The 24,883-nt window shown below is 44.7% G+C and overlaps 1 protein-coding gene and 1 non-coding gene across 2 annotated transcripts in view; both read right to left on the minus strand.

The window, feature by feature from the left end:
- Window positions 1-19,265, minus strand: part of CACHD1 (cache domain containing 1) — a 206,389-nt gene extending 187,124 nt beyond the window's left edge. The window contains exon 1 of the mRNA XM_025983262.2: window positions 18,889-19,265. Within this exon, the coding sequence (XP_025839047.2) occupies window positions 18,889-19,146 (258 nt within the window). The 5' untranslated portion in view covers window positions 19,147-19,265. The remainder of the gene's footprint in view (window positions 1-18,888) is intronic.
- A 5,511-nt stretch (window positions 19,266-24,776) lies between these two features.
- LOC112907926 (U6 spliceosomal RNA) lies at window positions 24,777-24,883 on the minus strand. The gene has a single exon (XR_003232835.1). It is a non-coding gene; the product is annotated as a U6 spliceosomal RNA (small nuclear RNA).

Here is a 24,883-nt window from a genome sequence, read left to right on the forward strand (position 1 = left end):
AATGGGAGAACCCAACTCCGTATGATCAGAATAGAGGGCTATCCTTTCCTATATTTTTCTCAAGTTATATTTAAAAACAACAGCAACAACAAAAAAGCCTTATTCCTCAAGCAACCAAGAATTTGAGTGGCCTTTCAGTAAGGATAAAACACCCCCCATATATCGGCTGTTTATAACTGTAGCTACAGAGTATCTTCAACCCTTCCCTTCTCCCTCCCCCAAAGAAATAATGCTGCCCTGATGAAAAATTTGTTGTTTTTATTCCAAACTTCTAAAAGTCCTGGTCTGTCTAAATTTGTGGAAAAATATCTGAGAGCTACTAAGCCATCTTTAGTCAAGAAAGAAAACCAAGGAAAGTGAGTACAGGATTTCAACAAAACAAAGCTAACATCTTACTGCTAATTTTCATTAATAAACAAAAGAAGGGAGGGGGCACCTGACAGGATGAGCACTGGATGATAGGCTATATGTTGGCAAATTGAACTCCAATAAAAATAAAAATTAAAAAATAAAAATAAACAAAAGAAGGCATAGTCCTTGAAGAAAGGCACCGCATCTCCCACTGCTTTGGGTCACTGTGTAGAGGGCCTTCTCACTCACGGACTGAACGTTTACAGTCCAGACATTTATTTGGAAGCAACGCCTGCCCAAGCCCTAAAGCAGAGTAACAAATTTAAGGCGCTATTAATAATTATAGAGTCCTCTCATACTGGTCTCTAGACAATAACTTTAAAAGTAAATAAACCTATCTTAAATAAGCAAAGTTTTTCTAAATTCCATCTTTAAATTTTTACATGAGGACCCCACAGGGTTGAAGATTCACTGAAAATTAACGGGTAGGAGCTCCTAGTACTACATTTGAAAATGTTGCTCTGCACCTAGATTCCCACTGCTCTTTTGCAGATTGCCCCTAAGAGTAAGACGTTATCACGGAAAGGCAAGACACAAAGGGCTTCTATGTACATGCTTCATTTGGTCTTCACTGCGTGGTCTTTGGAGGTAGCTAGTATTCCCACTTTGCAGGTAAAGAAATTGAGGCTTGGACCCACGTCACTCAGTCTTAGCACAGCTACTTTGTAATGGGGTTCTTGAAAGGCGAGGAACACTGTGGGAGCAAAGCACCACACCTACCACAAAGTGCATTCCCTTCCCTCAGATGTCTGAAGGGCACACACATCTTCTGAGAAGACGAAGACTCATCAGCTTGAGGAGAAAATGCCAAGTTTAAAGTGAGCTTGTTAGAAAGGGAGCTATCACAGATTATTAATTTAGCCTTCTCTCCCAGCAAGTGTTTGATGTAAATGGCAAGGGTTCGAAGGTCAAAGAGGAAGAAGTATGTGCTTTAATTTTTCCCCCCAGAGGTGCATGAGTGTTTTCTATTAACAAAAACCCTGTAGCCAACAAATCCTGGGCTTGGATCAAACGACCCTCCATCTTTTAAGTTACAACATCACAGGGAGACATTTCAAGAAGAAACCAGGCCCAGTCAGACCTGCAGTACCAGAGAGGGATGTTCTGCCCTTTGGGAATTTGAAAAGCATCTTCCTTTTTACTGAAACTGCTTAGCCACAGACAAAAACATGCCCAGATAGTTATTCCTGATCTATAGGCAGGAGCTAAACTGGAAAAGGGAAACAACAACAACAAAAATCTAGCAGCACCACTGGGCAGGGGCAGAGCTAGAACCATTTGCACCTAGAAGGCCAAACCCTTTGGTCAAAGTTCTTAGGAAAAGACACTTTGGCAATAAGCTTGATCCACTGGGCTACATCTGGGTTAAATGAGAACAGCCCATACTTAAAGTGTGCTTGGCATAGTATGTAGTCCATAGTAAGTGTTCAATAAATAATATTGCACACTTCCTTTTTCCAGGCCTTTCGTAACACGGGAGGTTCATCCTATTTATTTCTTATCCCCACAAGCACCCAGGACCCTCACTGCCTCTTAAAATCCCAAAGTACAGGGTGGAGCATTAAATCCTGAGGTCTCAGCAACACCTTTCTTCTTAAAGACTAACATTTTGTGAGCTCTCTGGCATCAGGCATTACACCAGACATGCCCTCAGACTTTCTCTTATAACCCCACAGCCAGCATGCAGGCACCTCCAATTTTTAGGATAGGGAACTTAAGGGTCAGCAGAATAGGAAGCTTGGATTAAAATCCTAGTTACTCTAAACAGGCTTCTGTGAGTTGGCCTGGGAACTGGGTCTGCTTTTATAACCTCTCTGGTGGAATGTTGTTCCAAACAACAGACTTAGAAATGGGATTCTGGAAGCCAGAGTATTTGTAAACTGAGGATAGTTGCAACTGTTCACATCTCTTGCTGCCCTTCGGGGAATGCCTCTGCACTACTTAAAAACAGCTTTTTAGTTTGAAGCATATCCACAAAACCTCCAAGATGATAAGCATCCCTTTCCTGACAGGACAATCCTCAGAGACTGAAGAATGGAATCTCAGGCAGCTCAGTGAGGAAAAAAAAAAGAAAAGAAAAATCCAAGTTAAGGGGTTTACAGGAAACACACAGAGGCAGAGTAAAGCATAGTACTGTAATGGTTTTCAGGCCACTCATGAATCTTCTAAAAATGTCATAAAAAAAAAAAAAAAAAAACATAGCCTAGGAGGGACTAGCGTGCAAAGAGTTAAGCCCTTAGGCAATCCCTGCAGGCCACGTGACCTATCCACATCCATCAAGCAAAGTCTTGACCACTGCACTGGCATAATTTCCCTGAACTCACCCTTGTCCCCCTGCTGTTCCCAGGCTGCCTTCTCATCTCCCCAGGAGAGCGTCTGCTCCAGGAAAGCAGGCTTGCATTCCTCTATCTTCAGCATCCACAAGGATGCCTGGCAAGTAGATGTGAAATGAAGAATTTTTTCAATATTTACCTATTTTCCTTGGTTATATTGTTTAGGCACACAAGAATCCCCTCTGAAGTTTTAAAGGGGCTAATTATTTAGTGATATGAATATTTTGAGGAAAAAGGCATTTAGAGAATTCTAATGTAATGACAAAACAATGAAGAAACAGTCCAAGGTCTATCTATACAATCTTAATCTTAGCCTCAAAAATAAGAGAACCAAGGTTCAAAAATCAAATTCTAATGGAAGATATCTAAAAATGATGGTATAAGACACACTGCTTGGCATTTAGAGTACGTTAAAAGAATGGAGGAACAATGGTAGTTATGTTACTAGGCTTCTTATACCTTAATTCAATGTCAGAGAAATGGCACCACATACCTTTTACTTCCATAGTTTAGGAACATGCTAAAATAAAATTCAACAAGAAATACTGTGTTACATTTAAATCTATAACTCTTAGATCAAAGGGAAGACAAATTTTTGGAGGGTAAATTAAAGAAAGATACTTATTCTTCACCTTCACATTTCTACTGTGTTGTAATAAGATTCAAAAAAATTTTTTTTCAGTTCAATAACTTTGTCCAAAATAGATGGTAATTGACCTCATAACTATACATTTCTCAAAAATCATGTACTGAAATCCAACAGAATTTGTGTTTATTGAAACTAATAAGTAATATATTTTCAAATACCTAAATGAGCTAAATGCAAGTGATTTAATAACCACATTCTAAAGTAGCAGTTTTGTTTTGGGTTTTTTTTCTTTTCTAAATGCCATTATGAAACAAAAACAAATTACAGATGGGCAAATAGAGATCCGTCAAAAACCTGAGGTGTGTAAAACAGATTATAAAGAATTTGTCACCAGGTACTTAGAAACAGGCTTCTATCCGCAAAAAGATAGGTTGTTAATATGTAACTGTAACAACAGGTTTACAAAATGTAAACCCACCAGCATGGATAATTCCAAACCAAAAACCACCTCACATAAACATGAAACTATATTCTGATATAAAGTATTAAAATTGCCTTCTAAACTAATGGATTTGGATTCTTTTACTAACTAAATAGATGAAGCATCCCAGATTATCATGCTGACAGGAATCAAATAAATCCTAGGTTTCACACAAGTACTTAGTAAATTTTTTTTTTAAGTGACAGTAAAGTCCAGAATAATTAGGACGCTAGCAAAAGGATCAAAAGCATTCCCATATTCTACTGCCATTGGAGTGACCAGTGAAGATAGAAAGGTTTGTGTTATCTCTCTGCTGCCCAAATCACTGGATTAGGTAGGAGTCAGATGCTGGGGGAAGCAACAACACCCAGATCTAGATAGGCCCCGATTAGCACAAACTAATAGAATCCTCTTACCTTCATTTCACTAACCACAGTCAAGTCCCATCAGAGTAACCCAACGCACCCTCCAAATGAGTGGAGGAGAGGTCTTCTACTGAGGAGTATGCTGTGCTCCTGAGAGGCCTGGAATCACAGCATTCATTTTCCTACACAGGTAAATCCAGTCTGAGGATAAGCTAACACCTGGATGAGGGCAGAGCCTGGAAACAAAGGGGGTAGGTGGGCAGCGGGGGGGGGGGGGCACTCAGCGGTTTAGCGCCGCCTTCAGCCCAGGACGTGATCCTGGAGACCCGGGATCAAGTCCCATGTCGGGCTCCCTGCGTGGAGCCTGCTTCTCCCTCTGCCTGTGTCTCTGCCTCTCTCTCTGTGTCTCTCATGAGTAAATAAAATCTTAAAGGAAGGAAAAAAAAAAAAAAAAGAGGAAAAAAAAGAAAGGGGGTAGGGAGGAGGTAGCCAGGGCTCTAATCAAACTGGGCCTGAAGCTCACCCTAGTTGTAAACTTTTTTTTTTTCCCAGCTATTTAAGTCAACAAGCTCACTTTATCTTTTATGGCAGTTTCAGTTGGGATGGGTTGTTACTTGCAATTCAAAACATCCTAGTAGAATCAGAGAGGACAAGTCTATGATGTACATACATTGATGTACATACAACAATCCAGAGTTGAGGCACATAGAATTTTTCTGCTAATAAAGTGTGAAAATAAAGCAATGGAGAAAAAAAAAAAGAAAAGACTTGTCAAAAGTGACATAACCCAGGACACCTGGCTGGTTCAGTGGGTAGAACATGGAACTCTTGATCTTGGGGTTAAGAATTTGAGCCCCACAATCAATGTAAAGATTACTGAAATATTTTTTTAATGTTTTTAAAAAGATTTTATGTATTCATGAGAGACAGAGACAGAGAGAGGCAGAGACACAGGCAGAAGGAGAAGCAGGCTCCATGTAGGAAGCCCGATGTGGGACTCGATCCCAGGACTCCAGGATCAGGCCCTGGGCAGAAGGCAGACAGACACTCAACTGCTGAGCCACCCAGGCATCCCTAAAAATTTCTGAAGTTACATAGCTGGTAAGCTAAGGTCTCAACTGCCATTAATGATCGATCACGTAGCAGAGAGTATCTGCAAATGTGAACAAGATTAACAATGTTGTCTCATATTTGTATATGAAAAGACTTATTTCCTTGATTCGCTATTCTGCAATTAAGGGCAGGCTGCACCTGCCCTCCTTTCTTTATAAGTCATAGCCTTGGCCCGGTGAGTTGATATACCTCATTAACTACTACAATTTCATCAATTTAAATGAAATCACAAAGGCAAATGGGATGATCTCTCTCCATGAAGAATATCTTCATTTCTCTAACTGGTCTCCTTCCTCACGTCCATGTCTGCTTTCCCCCACCCCCACCACATACATACAACCAGGGCACCCAACAGCCAGAGGGATATTTCTAAAGCAAAAGTCAACTACGTCACTCTCATGCCTAAAATCCTCCACTAGCTTCCTATCTGAGCCAGAATAAAATGAAAACTCTTTCAAATCCAGTGATCTAACCTTGCTCCTCTTCCTCTACTCCTACCCTCCTTCTGTGCCTTTCAGCCTCTGACACACCAAATTTGTTTTCCCTTCAACCCCTGTACTTTCAACTCCTTCCCCCAGCTTCTTCCAGGCAGCCCCCAATACATCCCTCACTCAGCTCAAATACTAGCTCCTCGAAGAGGCTGCCTTTGAACCCCACATTAACCTACTTCATCTTCACAGAACTGATCGGGGTCCAATGTAGCCCTTTATTTTATTTTTGCATATTTAAATATCTATCTTCCTCTTGTAGAATATAAGACCCTTAAAAGGTAGAGACTTTGTTCCTCTGTTCATCGCTGTGTCCCACACTTGAGCAGTGCTGGAACATTACAGGAGTGCAGTCAACAGTTACTAATCAATTGACTGACTAAATCTAAGACTCTACAGAGGCCACATTAACCAAAACTCCTCAAGGGAGCTTTGTTTCTAGCTGAAAACAAGAACTGCAAAACCACAACTCTCTTTTAAAGATTTTTATCCATCCTGGATTATGGTTCATGCTTTCTAATTCTGGTCATTATTCTTTAAGTAATAAAAGCAAATATCTCATGAAAACAATGCACTTAAAAAAAAAAAAAACAGATTTTGGCCCTCCTACGGAAAATAAAAGGTATGTCTGAATTCAAACAAAGAAAACCCTCAAAATTGGGGCACCTGGGTGGCTCAGCCAGTTAAGCATCTGCTTTTGGCTCAGGTCATGATCCCCAGGTCCTAGGACCAAGCCCCAACATCCAGCTCCCTGCTCAGCAGGAAGCCTGCTCTCCCTCTGCCTCTGCTTTTCCCCCCTGCTTGTTCTCTCTTGCTCTTGCATTCTATCAAATAAATTTTTAAAAAAATCTTTAAAAGGTTTTAAAAAAATACCTGTGGGAGGTTAGAGGGTGTGACAATAAAGTAACAAGGTAAGGAGACACAGTGAGGAGAGGTAAAAAAGCAGGGTACTATTAAAGGTAACCCAGGAAAGCTTCTTGCTATTCCCAGGCAGAGGGAATTTCAAGTTCAAATGCTCTGGGGGATATGTGTGCTTGGATTATTAGGAGAACAGTGCATGTGTATGTGTGGGAAGGGTGGTAGTTGGGTGGGGTGAGGGGGGAACTAAGGCCACAAAGGTATCAGAGGCTAGGCCCATCTGGCTATAAAGGCCACTGTAATTTGGGATTTTACAGAGTCAGAAAGGAACCTTTAGAAAGTATTAAGCAGGGAAGTGACATTCTGGCTACACATGAGCATGCGCGCGCACACAGATTTTCAAACATCTCCCTAGTAATCTGATAGCCCTTGTTTCTAATACTATTCAGAAATTTATAGTTTATAGGTACTTACATGATTACTTCTTTAATACCTATTTCCCCTAGTAGATGGTATACCCCCATGAAATTGGGCTCATGTAACTTTTTAAAAATCACAAACTGAAATCCAAGCATAGTATCTGTCATATAGTATATGCTCAGTAAATAGTTAAGCTAATTAATAAATTCTTAGCCTCTAGGATAAAGTAGCTTTAAGTACATAATCTGCAAACCCATTTTTGTCTTTGCTATATTACACATACATACTTCAGCTTTCTCTCACATGAAGAGATTAGGCATTAGAACAAATGTTAAAGTCCTAATGTGCTTGATACTCTGCTAGACACTGTCACTAATCTGAAACACTTTAGTAAAGACTTTAGTCTTTAGTAGCAAATAAAGGCTCAAGACTTCTCACTGTAAGCCTAAAGCAGTAAAATTGACAGATAAAACATGGTAGCAAAAGCTAAATTTAGAGTGTAAACATGAGATGTTATGAAGTCTACTGTTGAAAGCTGGCCACTCAATTTCTATAGTCCTTTTTTGAGTCCTCATCATGCGCCAGAGACAGGACTCATTCACAGCAGAACTATAGGATGAATAAATCTGGGCAACATTTCTTTATGGGAGTTCATGCTCTAAACTCACACCTGTAAAAAGCTTTACTGTTTGCAACTCTTGCCCACATGTATCTCAATATACATGTACGCAAAAAAAAAAAAAAAAAAAAAAAGAAAGAAAGAAAAAAAGAAAAAAAAGAAAAAAGAAAAAGGAGTCCAAGCTTCCCTGACAGTCCTATTAATTTATTAACTCCAGGGATCTCAATCCATAACAAATATGATTGGTTCAGAATCAGTACAAAGTCTGGTCTCCTGTCATGTGCCCCCTAATCCTGCCTCAAGACTACAGAAGGTAAATATTCCCATTTCACAGGCAGGTCAATGAAGCCAACTCTGGACCCAAGAACCAAGACTGCCAAAAACTTCAATCCTCCAGGCTTTCTCCAAAACCAACTAGGTTAGCAACAAACCAGTGACCGTCCCCTAGCTAGAGGGGAGATCAAGAAGCAAAGAGCAAAACAACCAGGCTCTCTCCCATAGTAGCCAGGGGTGGGCCTCATTCAGAGGCAACACCATCCAAGTAGAACACAGTACACACCCCACTTCAGCAACCCCTGCTTCTGGGCTGCCAGGAGAGGCCGTGGCTTTGGAAAAAGCCAATCCAATAAAAGTGGATGAAATTAGGACAAAGGAGTCCTGTATCTTGGCAGGCGCACAGGGAGCAATCCAAATGGACAAAAACAGGCCATGAAGTTTCACTTGAGTTAGCAAATAATTGAGGATGGACAAGAAAGCCAACAGATTTTTCCTGTACCTCTTATTTTCTAGAGATGCACACCATAATCACAGAAAAACTCTTAATATTTAAAATATACATATTCTACCAGTAGAGCAATATATACTCAAATCACTTATAAATATTATCACATTTGTATTAGAGAGGTGATATATTTCAAAATTTCCTAAAGTATCTTTTCATGGTTAAGACACAGCACAGTTATTGTCAAGGTTTTATGGCATCCCTGTGACTTTTTTAACCCCCTGGATAGAATCCTCATTTTATTTTCAAGATACATGGGACATGAAGACTATTTTAAGCTGGTTAATTATTTTATATACAGAGTTAGGGCAGACTGATGAATCTGTACTTCGCTGTATTTATGGATTATTAATTTCTAGCCATTCCACTTTTGAATCAAGATTTCTTTAAAAAGAAAGTTGGCCATCATATATTAGACTCAGTTTGTCTTGTTTCCTTAACATGCGCCTTATCAGCTCTGCCACAGCTGAAGGGATTCCAAATTGCTTTATGACACACTTGGATTTTCTCCCACTAATAATTCCTCCTTCCTGCCCATGACTGGCAGGCTTCTTCCACACTGCAGTAATGCGGGACAGCTAATTATCTACCAATCCACCTTGCTATTCCGCACTTGGCAACTTTTATCTGCACAGGACAGCTGCACTCTCCGTGTTTGAAGTAAAATGTCAGTCTCTGCTAACGCAACAAGACCTACATCACTAATGATGTCTCTACACTTTGAAGAAACAACTCAAAGCCTAATTAAAAATTCAGATTCATTCTCACTGGCTTGCCGATTTTCACTGCCCTTCCACCAGGGCCTCGAAGTTTTGTGGGTTTTTTTTTCTTTTTATATATACTCCATGCAAAAATAAAACCTAAAGAAAATATCTAAAAGGAATATAAAAATTAAAAAAAAGTACTACAGTCTTGGGCCTTGACAGAGTCTTTAAAATAATTGTTATGGTTGGAACAGAATCAAGGCATTATCACATACAACAGATAACAATTTTCCCACTGGCTTCTTCTCTACAATTATAATAAAACACACTATTTCCAGGGAAATACGGATTATAAGTTACTTTTCAGTGATCCACGCGGGTTCTTAGGTGTTGGAATTTTTCTAATTATAATTAAATAATTTGGCTACATAAATCTGAAGGAGGAGAAAACTCCTTTTGAACTTAAAGAAGGTAAAGAGGCATGCAAGTGACATTTTATTTTGTTTCATTATCCAATAACTTCTCCAAAGTAATAATACTATTCTTTTTCTCTTGGTGAATACTGAAAACAAGAAAAAAAAAAAAAAAAGCCTTTATACTCCTAATGACTAGGGAAGATGTAAGTCCTGGAAGTCCAAAATAGAACCCTGCCTGAAAATTACAGGTGGAATTTCCTTCTGTAGCCTTTACATAAACAAAAAACAAAAAAACCCAAAGTGTTCCTCCCTTCAAGTTTTGTTTTCTTTTTATGGTTAACCTTTTTAATAAAAAATTACTTGGCAGTGGTAAAGTTCACAATTATAAATAAACTGAGCATTTAAATTTGCTCTTTAGGGATGCCTGGGTGGCTCAGCGGTTGAGCGTCTGCCTTTGGTTCAGGGCGTGATCCCGGATCGAATCCCACATTGGGCTCCTGCATGGAGCCTGCTTCTCCCTCCGCCTATGTCTCTGCCTCTGTGTCTCTCATGAATAAATAAATTTTTTTTTAAATTTTTGCTTTTTAAAAAAACTAACAATATTGTATTAAGTCTCAAAATTTGTTTCATCTGTGGCTCACTGACTTCTAGGCATTTAAATAGCAACTGGTCAAAATAAACAAAAACCCCAGTCAGTTGTCAAAGTAGACTATCAGCTTTATGTATCCATAAAATAACTAAGCCAAACTCCTCCCCCAAAGGAATACAAAGGTCCTTAATTAACTTTCCATTTTAAGGCAAAATTTTCTTGGAAAAACGGAACTCCCACAGGACAGTATTGTATAAAGGGTAAAAACAAAACAAAACACGCACGTCTTAAGATCAACACTTGAGTTCTAAGTCACCACTTATTACTGGTGTGGTCTCCAGAGTCACTTCCCTGATGGGCCTTAGTTTCTCATCTGTAGAAGAAGGGAGGTAGAGGTGACTTTCTCTCTTGTCCTTCCCAGTCTTCATGACACCCAGTGATCTGAGGAGCTGAAAAGGTCAGGGAGAAAATGTGTGCCAAGGGCAGGCCTTTGAGCCTGGATTTGTACAACACCTGAGGGCAGATCACAAGACCACAGTGGAAAGTCAGACCTGCCTGCTTTCCTGCCCGAAGCAGGGAGCCCACAAAGCCGGCCCTCCCTGAACTGGAGTTGGGGAGGCAGGACAAAGCTATGGAGCGGACCCTAGCAGCTGGTGGCAGCTGGTGTCTGAATCCTAAATCACTTCAGCTGAGTTTTCTAGGTACCAAGCTCTCTCCAGATTCCGAGGTCCTTTCCCCGCCAGAGTACATCACCAAATACAGGATACTTGGGCACGAGCAGCAAGTTCCCAGCTCAAACACTGATAAGCTACGGCCCATCGTGTTGAAACAAAGGGGAGGACCTATTTAAGAAAGTGGGCATGCAGAAAAACCGTGCGCTGGCCACAGTGTTTGAGCCCTAATCTGACCACTGCCCAGAGGTCTACCCCAGACTGTTCAGTCGCTTAAGGCAATAGTTCCTTTCTTGTTCAGCCAGTGTAATGGGGTATTCTTTACCTGCCATATAAAAAGTCTTGAGTGACACGAAGGATCTGAGGATCCTACAACCTCTATCTACTTCTCCGACCTCTTCCCACACCTTTCCTGCCCTCTGGCTCTCCAAACCCAAAACCTTAATCCCAGTTTTCCATTCCTCAAAGGTGCCATCACAAAGGGGCCTTCTCGGAACTCCACTCTGACCGATTCATTCCTTCCACCTTTTTTGGGAAGCCTTCCGGGAGAATCCCTCTCCACCCCCTAAATACTTTCCCCAAGCATCCGGGAACCCCACTCTCATTCATTGCATTGGAAACTAGCTGATGGAGATCTCAGATATAACCTAGTGCCTGGCACCAAACATAACATTCAATAATTATTTGCTTATGATAACAGAGAGCTCATCTCACAAAGCAATCCAATGGAGAAGTCTTTTATCAGAAAGCTTTCCTTTATTACAGAAACTCATTTCTTCATAACCTTTAATACACATGCACTGATTTTTACCTCCCGGAGCCCACTGAGTAATTTCAATCCAGTCACTGCAAATTGGTGGCCTCTGGCCTGATCCAGCCTAGAACAGGTTTGGTTTGGCCCACAATCTTTGTGGATTTTTTTAAAAATATGAATTGGTTGCCAACATTTTTAGGAATCTAGAGTTTTGTCTAAAAACCAGATATCCACTTTCTCTTGAAAAAGTCATGTGGCATCACCAGACCCACATTGCCAGCGGGCAACAATTGGAGGACAGTAGTACCCGCCAGTTTACAACAGCCGGCACCATTCCCCACTGACCTACCTCACTCACTTTGCCCAATGGACCCCTGTTAGCCCAAGGTATAATCTAGACCCCATATTCTGGCATTTGTTTCTTTCTATTCTATTTTGACCCACAGAAACTGGTTTAGCCTCCCTGAAAAGACAAGAGCTCCCAGAGGGAAAGCACTGGGTTGTTCTCTGCCTCTCCTATGCTCTTCCAGCCTCCAAATCTGCACTGAGGCACCCACTGAATATTTGCTGATAGACTCTTCAGGAGACAAAAAGGTATACAGTCCACCTTTTCCCCTTCAACCTCTTACAGCTTATCTTGCCTTGTCCCTTTCTCACTCCTGCCTCCTCTGGAAGGGGCAGAGAACAGATGTAAAGAGAAGATGTGGTCCATGATGCAGCAAATACATGTGCAGAGACCAGAAGCTGCCCACTAAGAAACAAACATCCTCAGAGCCTTGGGCAGAAAGCCAGACAGCTTGTGTAAGGCACAGGGAGAAAAGGGTCCCAGAGAAGGCCCTCCAGAAGAAGCCTGGGCATTACTTCTGGAAGGTTGAGGAGGTTGCTGAGCAAAGATAAAGATACCATGTGTAGGGAGCTGGAGGGGCCTAGTGCTGGTTTTGCTAAAAAATTCAGGCATGTCCCCATAAAACACTTTAAAAATATACAGCTTCCAAATATTTGTCCTTATCTGTGGATTGTTAAATTCCATATACTAGTATGCCATTATGCATATTCTAAAACATTTTAAAATATGGAAATAAGGATGCAATTTATTCTGGATGGAAAAAAAAATAAAGTATGGAATAAAAGGGGAGATCTGGAAGTTGCTTCAAAAACAATTGGGGAGTGAGTAGAGGCAAAGGCAGAGAGAACAGTGGCCTGACCAGGCATTGCTAACTGTCTAAGCTGGGTAAGAGGTACATGGGCATGGTTAAGCTATCCTCTTTCTTCTCCAAATCTTTGTAATGAAAAGTTTAAAAGTAAATACTATTAACAGGGCTAATCTTTTCTTCATAAACCTCAAAGAATGGTTTTGCACCACATCCCTAGGTCTGTGCACCCCACTTCAGTAACCCCTGGGACCTACCTCAGACCCCCCAAATCTGCAGGTTCTGAAGATTTGATTTTGGTTTCATTCAGGCTCAGAAGACTCACAGGTTCTGTGTCTTGGCACTAAAAAGACGGTCTCATACTTCTGTTTATTGACTGTTCCTATGTTAGACCTTGTGCTAGACACTTCTCTTGTAAAAGATACTTCCCTTCATTAACGCAATCAATGAAACATGAAGACACTAATACTCAGAGCAATTCAACAACATGCTGGAACTTAGAGTTAATGACTTAGTGGAGTCAAAATTGTTGTTTCTGTTGTCCTTTTCATATTTTGAATTTCAGTATTTTTACACCAGGTCCAAGCAGATCTAAAATAAATCCCACTGCATGTAATACCAAAATTCCAGAGTTCTGCAAAGTTCCTGTCTGCTCATCCACTTAAGCTCAAGGAAGGAACTCCTCAAGCAGTAACCAGAAATAGCACCAAGTTATAAACTGTGAAACCATCTCCTTCCCCTCCCCCATACACCTCCAGACTCATGCACAGTTGGAAGGAAAAACATAAGCACAGGAACTGATGCCAACCATGACAGGTATTAGTGGAGAGGAAGTGGGAAAGAGTATCAATGCACAACAGGGATAGTCCACCAGAAGTCATTTAACATGCTTTTCCTTGGTTCTCTCTTACCACAGTCAATTCAGAGTCATCCATCAATGGTCAATTTTCTTCTACTCCAAATACTCGAGAGCAAGTCAGTAATTTTTCCCACTAAGGCTTATATTTTTACACAGGGCATAGAATAAAACCACATTATTTCCAAATACAGGGGCTCCCCCCGCTGTAAGACATTCACTATTGCTTAAGTACACATTCAAATTATCCTAAAATATGCCATTCCTGGTATAACAGACGTGATTTAGGAGACAATTCAAATCTTACCTAAATAAAACTACAAATCAGCATGTGCTTATCATTAAGCCACCAAGATGTTTGTGTCCAATAACCACAGGAGCTCCAGGGTGATGGCCAGTGAGCTAGGATAGGCCATATGAAGAGGTACAGAAGCCACAGCTCCATCCCTACTCATACCAAGTCCCTTTGTCCAGTGCCACCAAAGGATAGGAGAACTGTTTGGTCAACTCCTGACCTGGTCAGCCTTCATGTTTGAGGCTGCTACTGTCAGGATTGACCTCTCTGTGTTCACAGTTCACTGAAAAAAACTAAGAAAGGAGTAACCAGCTTCCCGGACTTCACCAGAAAGGTTGGGGCAGCCCTCCTCTGCTCCCAGAATACCTTGCTCCTCACTCTACCACCGTACACCCACTGCATTCTACTGCCTCTGTCTCTTGCCAACCCCCTAAATCATGACGCCTTCTTTGTGTTGGTCTTCATCATCAGTCCAGAGCTTTTACGGGCACACACTCATTCACCTTGTTTGTGTTCCCCGCTGAGTCTCCCCCAAGGCCCTTCACAGCACAGAAGCCCCCCTGCCCAAAGCTTGCTGAATGTATGCAAATGCTGTTCTGGTACATACAGAGTTTATGCAATGCTGTTCTGGTACAGACGGAGGCCTCCCTTTTCACTTTGAGCAGCAGCCAATCGTTTACAACTTTGCTCTAGATTTTCACCCAGCACCTCATCCCAGCTGAGCCCTTCAGTCCGTAAAGTCACATCTGACCTGACTGCTGCTGACCTGACTGCTGCTGAATTCGAGTCGAAGTTTCAGTTTGTGCTTCTCGTCCTTCTTCGGCCCCTACTGGAAGGGCCCTCCTCACCTCACCCCAGCCCCGCCCCCCTCAAGGCCCCAAAAAGCAGCTGTCTGACCAACCTGCTGGTAAGTCTGCCAAGTTCACAGGGACTCTGCCCAGCCCAGCAGAGCTGAGTTAGAGCTCATATCAAGGCGGGCAGACTGGCCATGTGCCAGGCCCTTGCTGTTAAGAAGCCTGTATTGTCATATAATGTTAAATGGGCCTTATAAGTGCCTGGTGAAATGGCTGCCAGAGCCAGATATGCCTCCTAACAAGCAGACATTGTTACTTAACCAATTTTCCCTTTGCAATCTTCCCTCCTCCAGAACAAACTCCTCCAGGGCTTATGCCAGCATACCTCCTTATAACCCCCCTAAACACCTAGCAGAGGGTTCTGTGCACAGTAAGCTTTCAATTAGTATCTCTCCATTTACGAACCGCCACATCCACCAACACTCTCCAGGCCCAGCTGCACAGGAACAAATGCCTTCACACGCACTATTTCCATTAAGTCCACAGAGCCAGTCTCTAGGAGAATCCATCATCCCCAATCTTGCAGTTAAAGATTGCCCAACTTGTAAGTGGCAGAGCCGGAACCCAGATCTCCAAATACCCAATGTCAAGTCCTTTCTATGCCAAGACGCTGCTTGATTAAAAAACAAACAAACAACAAAACCCGTATTGCAGGAGGGAATAGGCATAAACAAGTTTCCCTTGCCACAGCCACTCTTTGCTCCCCACATCTCAACGTTGATGGCTTCACTCCACCAGACCCCTGAGGAGATGATGATTAGGTTTTTGACTTTTACCCATGATGTATGATGTCTGCTGCCAGGGGAGGCAGGATTCAGTGGCAGCTTTCCCAGGGCACTGGCAAAATTAGTTGGTGCAAATCATTTGAAGATTTTTTTTTTTTTAATTTTGTCCATTACTACAAATGAACCACAACAAAACAAAACAAAACAAAAAACAAACAAAAAAAAACAACTACCACCCAACCCAGGAGCGGGCGGCCTTCATGAGAAAACCTCTCCAAGAAAATCTTTAAAGATAGAGAAGACAGTTTGAAAAGCTGTCTATCAGCAAGCACAACAACCATGCCATGGGAAACTACAGTGCTGAAAGGCGGCCTGATTTTTGTTTTTGTAAAATTACCCCTTGCAACCTCCTGCGAGAAAGCAGTACGTGCTGCCATTCAAAAAGGCGGCAAAAGGCCTCATTTGAGTGCTACTTCACCATTTCTCAAAATTAAAAATGGTCTTTGGAGAATATGAGCAGGCAGGATCTGAAAGTCTGAAAATAGGCTTTTTACATATAAACTGACCTGCACAAAGTTTCTCATCGATATGGTCCTTTCCTGAAAGGTCTGCACAGTGCTTGAAAGGCCAAGGTCAAATGAAGAGTCAATCCTTAACTGAATGGGAGTATTTTTTTTTTTTCCTCGCAAAGAGACATAACCTGCCCCCAAATCCCCTCCTATCTGCATAGGTCCTCCCCAGCCCCTCCCATCCCCATACGAAGTCTGACCCTGGCTCGCCTTGACACCCACACAAGGCTATCTACCTCTGAACGACAGAAGAGCTCTACAGCCATAAAACCCAACATTTCACCAGGGAGGACTATATAATCCTTACTTTAAATACCTAAACCCACGTAATTTCAGACCCATTGAACAAATCCCAGAGGTTTACAGGGGAAAACGTGAGGCTCAAAATCTTTGTTCCAAGGGCCAAAAATCTAACCTGCCTTAGATTTTACAAGTATTCCTCCCCCTAAAAGCTGGCAGTCTAACAAAATGAAGAGACTCTATCCCCAATTTTCCCAGATGGAGGCAAGTGGCAGATCAATGTACAGCTCAAGGAGAGGAATTTAAATACAGTAAGCGCTTCTCCTTTCAAAAAAAAAAGGAGAGAAGCCACTTCACATTTTGCCAGACAAAACCCTGTCCCCAGGAGGCCAGTTTCCACAATGAGGTTGCAAAGGTGCTAGAAAGAGGCCAGTAGGGAGGAGATACAGGGCCATTTGGGCACACACCCCCCACAGATCAGAGCTTTTTTTTTTTTTTTTTTTTTTTTTTTTTTTCTAAAGTGTCCCCTTTTCAACAGGGAAGCCTTTTAAAAGTACATTTGCTTTGGATTCCTACCTGAATGACAATGTGTTGGGATCCAATTTCACCTTTTGTCAAGGATCGGGTGAGAAATAGTAAAACTGCTGTCAGCATCTTAGAAAAGGCCAAGTCCTTAGCTTATATGGGGAAGGGGGTGGGGGTGGGAAGGAGACTTAAGATCCCTTGTCCAGCCCTAGTGATGGGGTGAAGGTGACAAATGCCTCCTAATCTTATGAACAGTCTGAAACTGTGACATACTAAACCTTCTTTATTTTAAAAGGTGTCACTATGCAAAAACACAACTGTTTGTGCTCTGAACTGAAACATTCACCACTGGAGGGAAAATATCTTAGTTCCTTCCTAACATTTTAGTTCCATTTCCTCTAAAAGTCACCTCACTCCCAAGAACGGTCAACAATCATCAGAAAATGCATGTGGAAAAAAGTGTAACAGAACCTGAACCTGAAAAAAAATCTGCACAGAAAAGGACAACTAAATGATGTATCCTAAAAAGCTTGGCTATTGTTATGCAAATGAAGCAATATCCGACTCTATTGCACTTCATGGCCGGGTGTCTACAAATACAGAAATCACCTTTCAAGATTACCATCCACTCCTCAATCTCACCTAAAAACAAGCCCAACATCTTCCCCCACAGTGAGAGGGGTCTGCAGGGGTGGCTTTAGGAAAACTATCATCCTGGGAGAAGACTCGGTTGAGGGGGGAGGCATGATAGGGAGGAAGGTTTTTAAAGAAGAAAAAAAAAGACGTCGGAAACCTGAATCCCAAAGTGACTCAAAACACCTCGCCTGGTGGGAGGTGGAGGGGTGGTCACAGAAGACTCGAAATCAGAAACCTATTCTGGGAGCACATTCCTGGAAACTTTGCTCTTTCAAAGCCCACATTTATCACCATTATTGTTATTAGAATGCAGAAGGGAATAGGTTGTTGTTTTGGGGGGGGAGGGTTGGTTTTTTGTTTGTTTTACATTGGAATGTTATAGCAAAGGTTGCAGGCTCTTAATGTCACCTCAACCTCTCCTAATCGACTGGGCTTTTCTGGCTAAGAAAAAAAAATCATGGCAGGACGATCTCCAGGTGGTTGCTGTTCAGCAATCTTCACTACTGTTATTAGTAACACCTTCAGGATTAAATCTTAGCCACGGGCAATCTTTCTTGCAGAAGCCCCTTCCACCGCGGAGGAGGGCCAACACGGTAAACAATCTGGAGAAATGGAAACCTATTCACGGTCTCCCCGTTTATCTGCACCAAAAAGGCACACACAAAACAAAAATCATACAGCGAACAGGGCGCAAACGACCACAGCAACAGCGGAAAGCAATAAAAAGAAATCCCCCCCCCACACACACACCCAAACAGAGTCGAGAATCTACCGGGCCAGCCCCTCCCCCAAAGCACCCTGGCCGGGCAAAGGAGCGCAGGGTGCACTCCCGAGGCTGGCTCCGCGGGGACCCAGGCGGCCCGGGAGCCCGCGCACACTGCGGTGCCCTCCTCCCCGGTGCCCGGCCGTGCGCCTCGGTCTGGAGGACACGGGGGGACGGTCAAGGGGGTGGGGCAGGGGATGGAAATCGGCCAGGCCAGGCGGGGCTGCGCGCCCCGGGATGGGTACACAAAGAGCGGAGGGGAGTTTGCAGGGATGCGGGGGGTGGGGGGGGCGGGGGGCGGTGAAGACAAGACTGCGGGGCGAAATACGTGCAGATTAGGGACGGAGATTGAGAGGAGCCGCTGAATCCTCGCTGAGATAAAGGGGCTGGGGTGGGGGGTAGAATGGGTTTCGTGCAAAGGGCAGGAGCCTCTGCAGAGGAGAAGGGGAGAGGTACCTGTGTGCATGTGCAGGAAAGGAGTTGATGTGTAAGGGGGCGGCGGGGGGGGTGTGGGTCTGTGCAGGGCGCAGAGGTGTCCGGCGGCCAAGGGGCTCCGAACGTACCGGAGAGGTGCGGGCACGGTCGCGGGACCCGTCCTGGGGAAGGGGCCGGGCTCTGCGCCTAGGAAGGGCGGGGGGCGGCATGCCTGGCAACTTCGGGGGCCGCGAAAGGGGCCGCTTACCTGCATGGTGACGACCCCCAGTTCCTCGGCCGCCAGCCTCTGCATCTGGCTCGCCAGCACTTGCGCCTCGTCCAGGATGGAGAAGTCGGCGTCGGCGGCGGCGGCGGCGCCCAGCAGCCAGCACGCGCCCAGGCAGAGCAGCCAGAGGGGCGGCCGCCGCGCCCGGGCCCCGGCCCCGGCCGGGCCGTTGGAGCCCCGGCAGCCGCGGGCCCGGGCGGCCGCCCCCGCCGTCTCCTCCTCCTCCGGCTCGCGGGCCATGCCGCCTCCCCCCACGCCCCGCCGACGGGCTCCAGGCGCCGGGCAGCGGGGAGGGAGCCGCGGGAGGTGCGCCCGGGGCCCGCGCGGCGCACCCCGCAAAACTTTCTAGCCCTTCTGCAGGCGCCTCTGCGAGCCGCCGCGGCTCCCAAACTTAGGGGGCGCCCGGCTACGGCGCGGGAGCGCGGGCGGCCACCATCGCGGGCGGGAGAGGAAGCGGCCGCCCGAGCGCTCCCCGGGGCGCCTCCGGGGCGGGGGCGGGGCGGGGCGGGGGCGCGGGCGCGGGGCTTCCAGCCGGGGCTGCAGCCGCCGAGCCTTCCCTCCCCCGAGTCCCGGCGGCGGCGGCGGCGGCGCCCGAGCTGCGAGCCTGGGCAGCCACCCGAGCGAGGAGGGAGCGCGGAGGAATTAAAAAAAAAAAAACAACAACCAGAGAAAGCGAGCAGGCAGGCGGCGGGGGAATGGGAGGCGTCTGGTGCCACCACGCCGCGCTCCGGCTCCGTGCACTTCCCGGCGCGGCCGCCGCAGCGACTGCGGTGATTTATGGAAGGAGGGAGGGGGGCGGGGAAATCCCCGCGGTCGCCCCGCCCTCTTCGCCCGGCTCCCGCCTCCGAGCCGGCCCCCAGCCGCGGCGGGCGGGGGCGGGGGCGGGGGCGGATCTCCGCGACCTCCCGGCGGCCCGAGGCGGCGCGCCGCAGCCCGGCTCCGCTGCCCGAGCCCCGACTCCGGGATGCACCCGTCCCAGGCCCGCCCCTCCGGCGAGCCTGGCAGTTCTGGGGCGCGCGGGGCTTTCGAGCCTGGCGGACTTGGGGAAGGCGGGAGGGACCTCGGCGGGCGCTCGGGGGCCGCGGCTGGGCCGACCAACAGGTTTCTCTTCTCTTAACCAGCTACTGTGTGCCCGGCCCTGCGCGCTGGGGCTCTACGCGTTGGCCTTTAATCCCGCCACATGCCCGGGAGGGAGCTGTCGTTGTCCTGGACTCTTAGGTGTCAACAGACTGAGGCTGGGAGAGGTGGAATAAATTGCCGAAGGTCACCCAAGGGACAGGAGGCCGGTCCAGGATTTAAGCACGTCTGATTCCAAGGATCCTGCCCTTAAGTACGACGTAGCTCTTTCTGTCTCCCTTTGGAGATGAGCCATCTGATCCCATCAAAAGCAAAACAAAACCCACAAAACTACCGAAAGGGAGCTGGCCCCACGCATCTGCGAAGCGCGGGGAGGCAGGGGTAACCTTCCCGTTTACTCCGGGCTCAGGCTTTCTTAGCAATCACCTGAGGGGAGCCCCGGAACAAGTGGGTGGTTGGGTGGGGAGGGGTATGGCAAGGCCGCCCTGCGTCCTCCCAAGGGCTGTGAGGTTGCTGCTGCGGGTTCCTAAGAACAGGGCCCTGCCCCGGGAGGTGGACGGGCCTGCCGAGGGGGTACCTAAGGGAATATAGTAGCGCTAGGACCTGGACTTCGTGAGCGCTCTTTTGCGCTTTCTAGTAAAACCTTCTGTTATATTTCTTTGACTACATTGTATTAAAAACCCACTTCTTGGGGCACCTGGGTGGCTCAGTGGTTGAGCGTCTGCTTTTGGCTCAGGTCGTGATCCCGGGGTCCTGGAATCGAGTCCCACATCAAGCTCCCCACAGGGACCCTGCTTCTCCCTCTGCCTAGGTCTCTGCCTCTCTCTGCGTGTCTCTCAGGAATGAATGAATGAATGAATGAATGAATGAATGAATGAATGAATAAATAAATAAATAAATAAATAAATAAATTTTAAAATCCACCTCTTCTAAGCTTTTCCTGGCCCAATGCCTCCTCGTGATTATTGCTCTATTCTGAATTTCCCAATCAGTGCTGCCTCCTATGTTTCTATTTTGTGACGCTCTTCACTCTATGCTCCCTTAAGTCGGGACAACAGACTCCTTGCTACACCATCATTCAGTATCTGTGATGCCTTACCTAACTCCCACATGCTAGAATTAGGTAAGCTTGAGGGCAGAGACCAATCCACCTCTCCACCATTCACACTTAGCTCAGTACCACGCACAGTCAGTGCTGTAAAAATGAAGCTTTAATTAATGATAGGATAAAAAAAAAATCTACCTGTTGTCTTCCGTCCCCAAAATTGAATTGGCATTTGACAGAGAAATGATCCTATAACTTGTTTTAAATTATTATGTTATTGTACATGGCAATCAGTGAAACATTTTAGACCGTGTAGTGAGAGGAAAAAAACCTAAAATAATGGCAGTATTAATGTTTTGTACTGGATTCTTCAAGGTTACTCTCACCAAAGTTGTCTGACATCTCTAAGCTATCCTTCTGGAACTCCAAAATGGCTTCTCTTGCTTTTGCCTACCCTTTGTATATTGGTATTTCTTGGGGTCCTATTTCTTGAAATTCCAATCCTATGTCCCTCTTTTTCACTGTAAGGTTCTTTTTGAGAACTCTCACACATACTCATGCCTTCAATTATCACCAAGACATCAGAGTTTTGCAAACTTCTAAACAAAGCCCCATCTCCCTTTTGAGCTAGCTTTCCATTTTTCCAACTGTTCACTAGCTTCTCTAATAGCTGTACCTAACTAAAACTCAGTACTGCTTTCTCTCATTCTCCACCTAAATCTGCATCTGATTGCACACCAGGGTGGATGTTGCTGCTCTCCAAACTAGACTTCTTACACTCTGCCTCCACTCCAGCTCCCTGCCTATGTGTCATGCCCCTCCCAGTGCTCCATCTGTAGCCCATCGGCTGACGTCACTTCCGTCAGTTCCTTGTCACAGCTGACCTGCATTAGGACCACAGCCTCCTCCCCAGTCAATATGCAATCCTCCTTACTTCTATTATTCTGTTCTCCACACTGAAACCAAAGTTATCCTTCTAAAAGTCAAATCTGAACTTGTAACTCAGTAACCTAATCATTTCTGATTTCCCATCACAGAGAAATAAAGTTAACACAATAAACAAGCTATCTGTGCTCTGGTCTTTTTAGGCTTATTGAAGCCACTCTGTCCCAACTCCCAACAAATGCCTCACCACTTCTAGAAAACACCTTTGCTAGCAGTCTTGAAAACCTTCCCCTTTTCTCCACCTGGCAAGTCCTTATCCAACTAAGATGTCACCTCCATGAAGTCTTCTCTCACACTATCCACCCCACAGACACAGAATTTATCGCTCCTCCTTTCCGGCTCCAAAGCTCTTGGGTATTCTCTGAGCACTAAATGTCCTCCAGCATTTAACAAGCAGCATTGTGACTATCTGTTTGAAAGCCTTGTTTTCTCCATCCTAACGTTTCTCATTAGGTCCACCACCTTGAGGCACTCTTAAACTCCAAATCCTGGGATGCCTGGATAGTTCAGTGGTTGAGTGTCTGCCTTTGGTTCAGGTTGTGATCCCAGGGTCCTGGGATTGAGTCCTGCATCTGGCTTCCCGCAGGGAGCCTGCTTCTCCTTCTGCCTATGCCTCTGCCTCTCTCCACGTGTCTCTCATGAATAAATAAAGTTTAAAAAAAACAAACAAACAAACCTCTGAATTCTGTGCTCCATCCCAAATTTACTGAAGTCCTGCAGTATGCATTTTACAGCCCTCCCCCTTCCTCCCACCAATGAATCTTTTGAACTGCTTGCTGTTAGACTGCAAACAAAGCTCCTCAGGATGGTAACTCATGCATCCAGGAGCTCTAATATTTAGCCCAGTGTCTATACCCAAAAGATTCTCAATACCCAGGAAGAGTCATGTGATATCTTCTATATTGCCAGTAGAGAAAAACCTTAGAAATAAAGTCATTTGCCCAAGGTAATACAACTTTTAGATGGTGATACCAGTATGCAAACCCAGGTCTTTAAACACCAAAGAGCAAGCTCTGAGCTACTAGTCTGGTGTCAAAATGTTCACACAATTGGTATGTGATAGACCAATAAAAGTTTTTTGCTTGATAAACTACTAATCCTTGATGTTCCGAGTCCATATAAATCATATTGCCCCACATTGGCCCCTGTTCAGCATTGATTGCCTTCTGGGGGTGGCGGGCAAATGATTAGAACAGTGTGGGCATGTGACATGAAGGTAGCCAATCTATCACATGCCAAGGCATGACAAAAAGATTAGCTGGACCAAACAAATTTTTATTCTCAAAAGTTTTAGAAAATACTAAGAGGAAAAAGTAGTTAGAAGTAGTAGTTGAGGGGATCCCTGGGTGGCACAGCGGTTTGGCGCCTGCCTTTGGCCCAGGGCGCGATCCTGGAGACCCGGGATCGAATCCCACGTCAGGCTCCCGGTGCATGGAGCCTGCTTCTCCCTCTGCTTATGTCTCTGCCTCTCTCTCTTTCTCTCTCTGTGACTATCATAAATTAAAAAATAAATAAATAAATAAATAAATAAATAAATAAATAAATAAATAAAGAAGTAGTAGTTGAAAAAAAAAAAAAAAAGAAGAAGAAGAAGTAGTAGTTGAGTGGCTCAGTGATTGAGTGTCTGCCTTTGGCTCAGGTTGTGATCCCGGAGTCCTGGGGTTGAGTCCTGCATCAGACTGCCTGCAGGAAGCCTGCTTCTCCCTCTGCCTATGTCTCTGCCTGTCTCTGTGTGTCTCTCACAAATAAGCAAATAAAATCTTTTTTTTTTTTTTTTTTTTTTAAAAAAGAAGTAGTAGTTGAAACTAAAAGGAGGGCAGCCCCGGTGGCTCAGTGGTTTGGCACTGCCTTCGGCCCAGGGCGTGATCCTGGAGACCCCAGATCGAGTCCCGTGTCGGGCTCCCTGCGTGGAGCCTGCTCTCCCCTCTGCTTGTGTCTGTGTCTCTGCCCCCCCGCATGAATAAATAAATAAATAAATAAAATCTTTAAAAAAAAAAAATAAAAAGACATAAGGAGTCATAGGAGCCTTGAGCCTCATATTGCAGGAAATAGATAATCCTTATATACATACAGAACCATCTGTGTGGGTGTGGGTATGTGTATATAACCACACAGCCATATAACATGGTAGCAAAAATCATGGGTCTTTGGATCAGAAAACCTGGGTCCAGGTCCCAACAATAATACTTATTAGCTATGTCATCTCTATAAAGCTTAACTTCTCTTGGCCTCAGTTTCTTCATCTATACAATACAAACAATAATACCCAGAGTTGTGAAAAGGCACTTAGCATAGCACCCACTACACAGAACCACCCAATAAATAGTGGGTATGATTCTTCACACTGAAGCTAGGAAGGAGCAAACACCACAAATGAATTAAGAAAGTCAACCAGAGAGAAGAGAGAGTAGAATATTAGAACAGATGGCTTGTAAGAGACATCACCCAGACCTAAGAACTAACTTTCTGGTTCCAATCCCAGTCCACATGTTCTATTAATAAGAGACTCCTTTATCCTCCCCTCTGTCTTGAATCCTAAGGATCAAGCTCAGTCATCTATTTTATATAGTGAAGACACTACTGACTGTGTAGCTATTTGAACTTTAAAAAATGATGAAATGATTGGCAGGTAGGCCACAGTTGTCCCTAGGCGACTGTAGACCACTGTGAAATTTGACTGATGGCTTTACCTTCTCATTAGAGTGCTCCTGTACTCCTTGCTTGTGACTAAGTTGGACACCTGTTCATTACTGGTTTCCTCCCCAGAAGTTCCAGTACTTAACATGTGACCTTGTAATTGTCCATTTGCAAGTCTGTTTTCTCCATCTTAATGTTTCTCCTTGCACAGGGACCATGCTAATCTTCTCTGTATCATTCTAATTTTAGTATATGTGTTGCCAAAGTGAGCAC

Source organism: Vulpes vulpes, chromosome 12, assembly GCF_048418805.1.
Source record: "Vulpes vulpes isolate BD-2025 chromosome 12, VulVul3, whole genome shotgun sequence".
NCBI classification, from domain to species: domain Eukaryota; kingdom Metazoa; phylum Chordata; class Mammalia; order Carnivora; family Canidae; genus Vulpes; species Vulpes vulpes.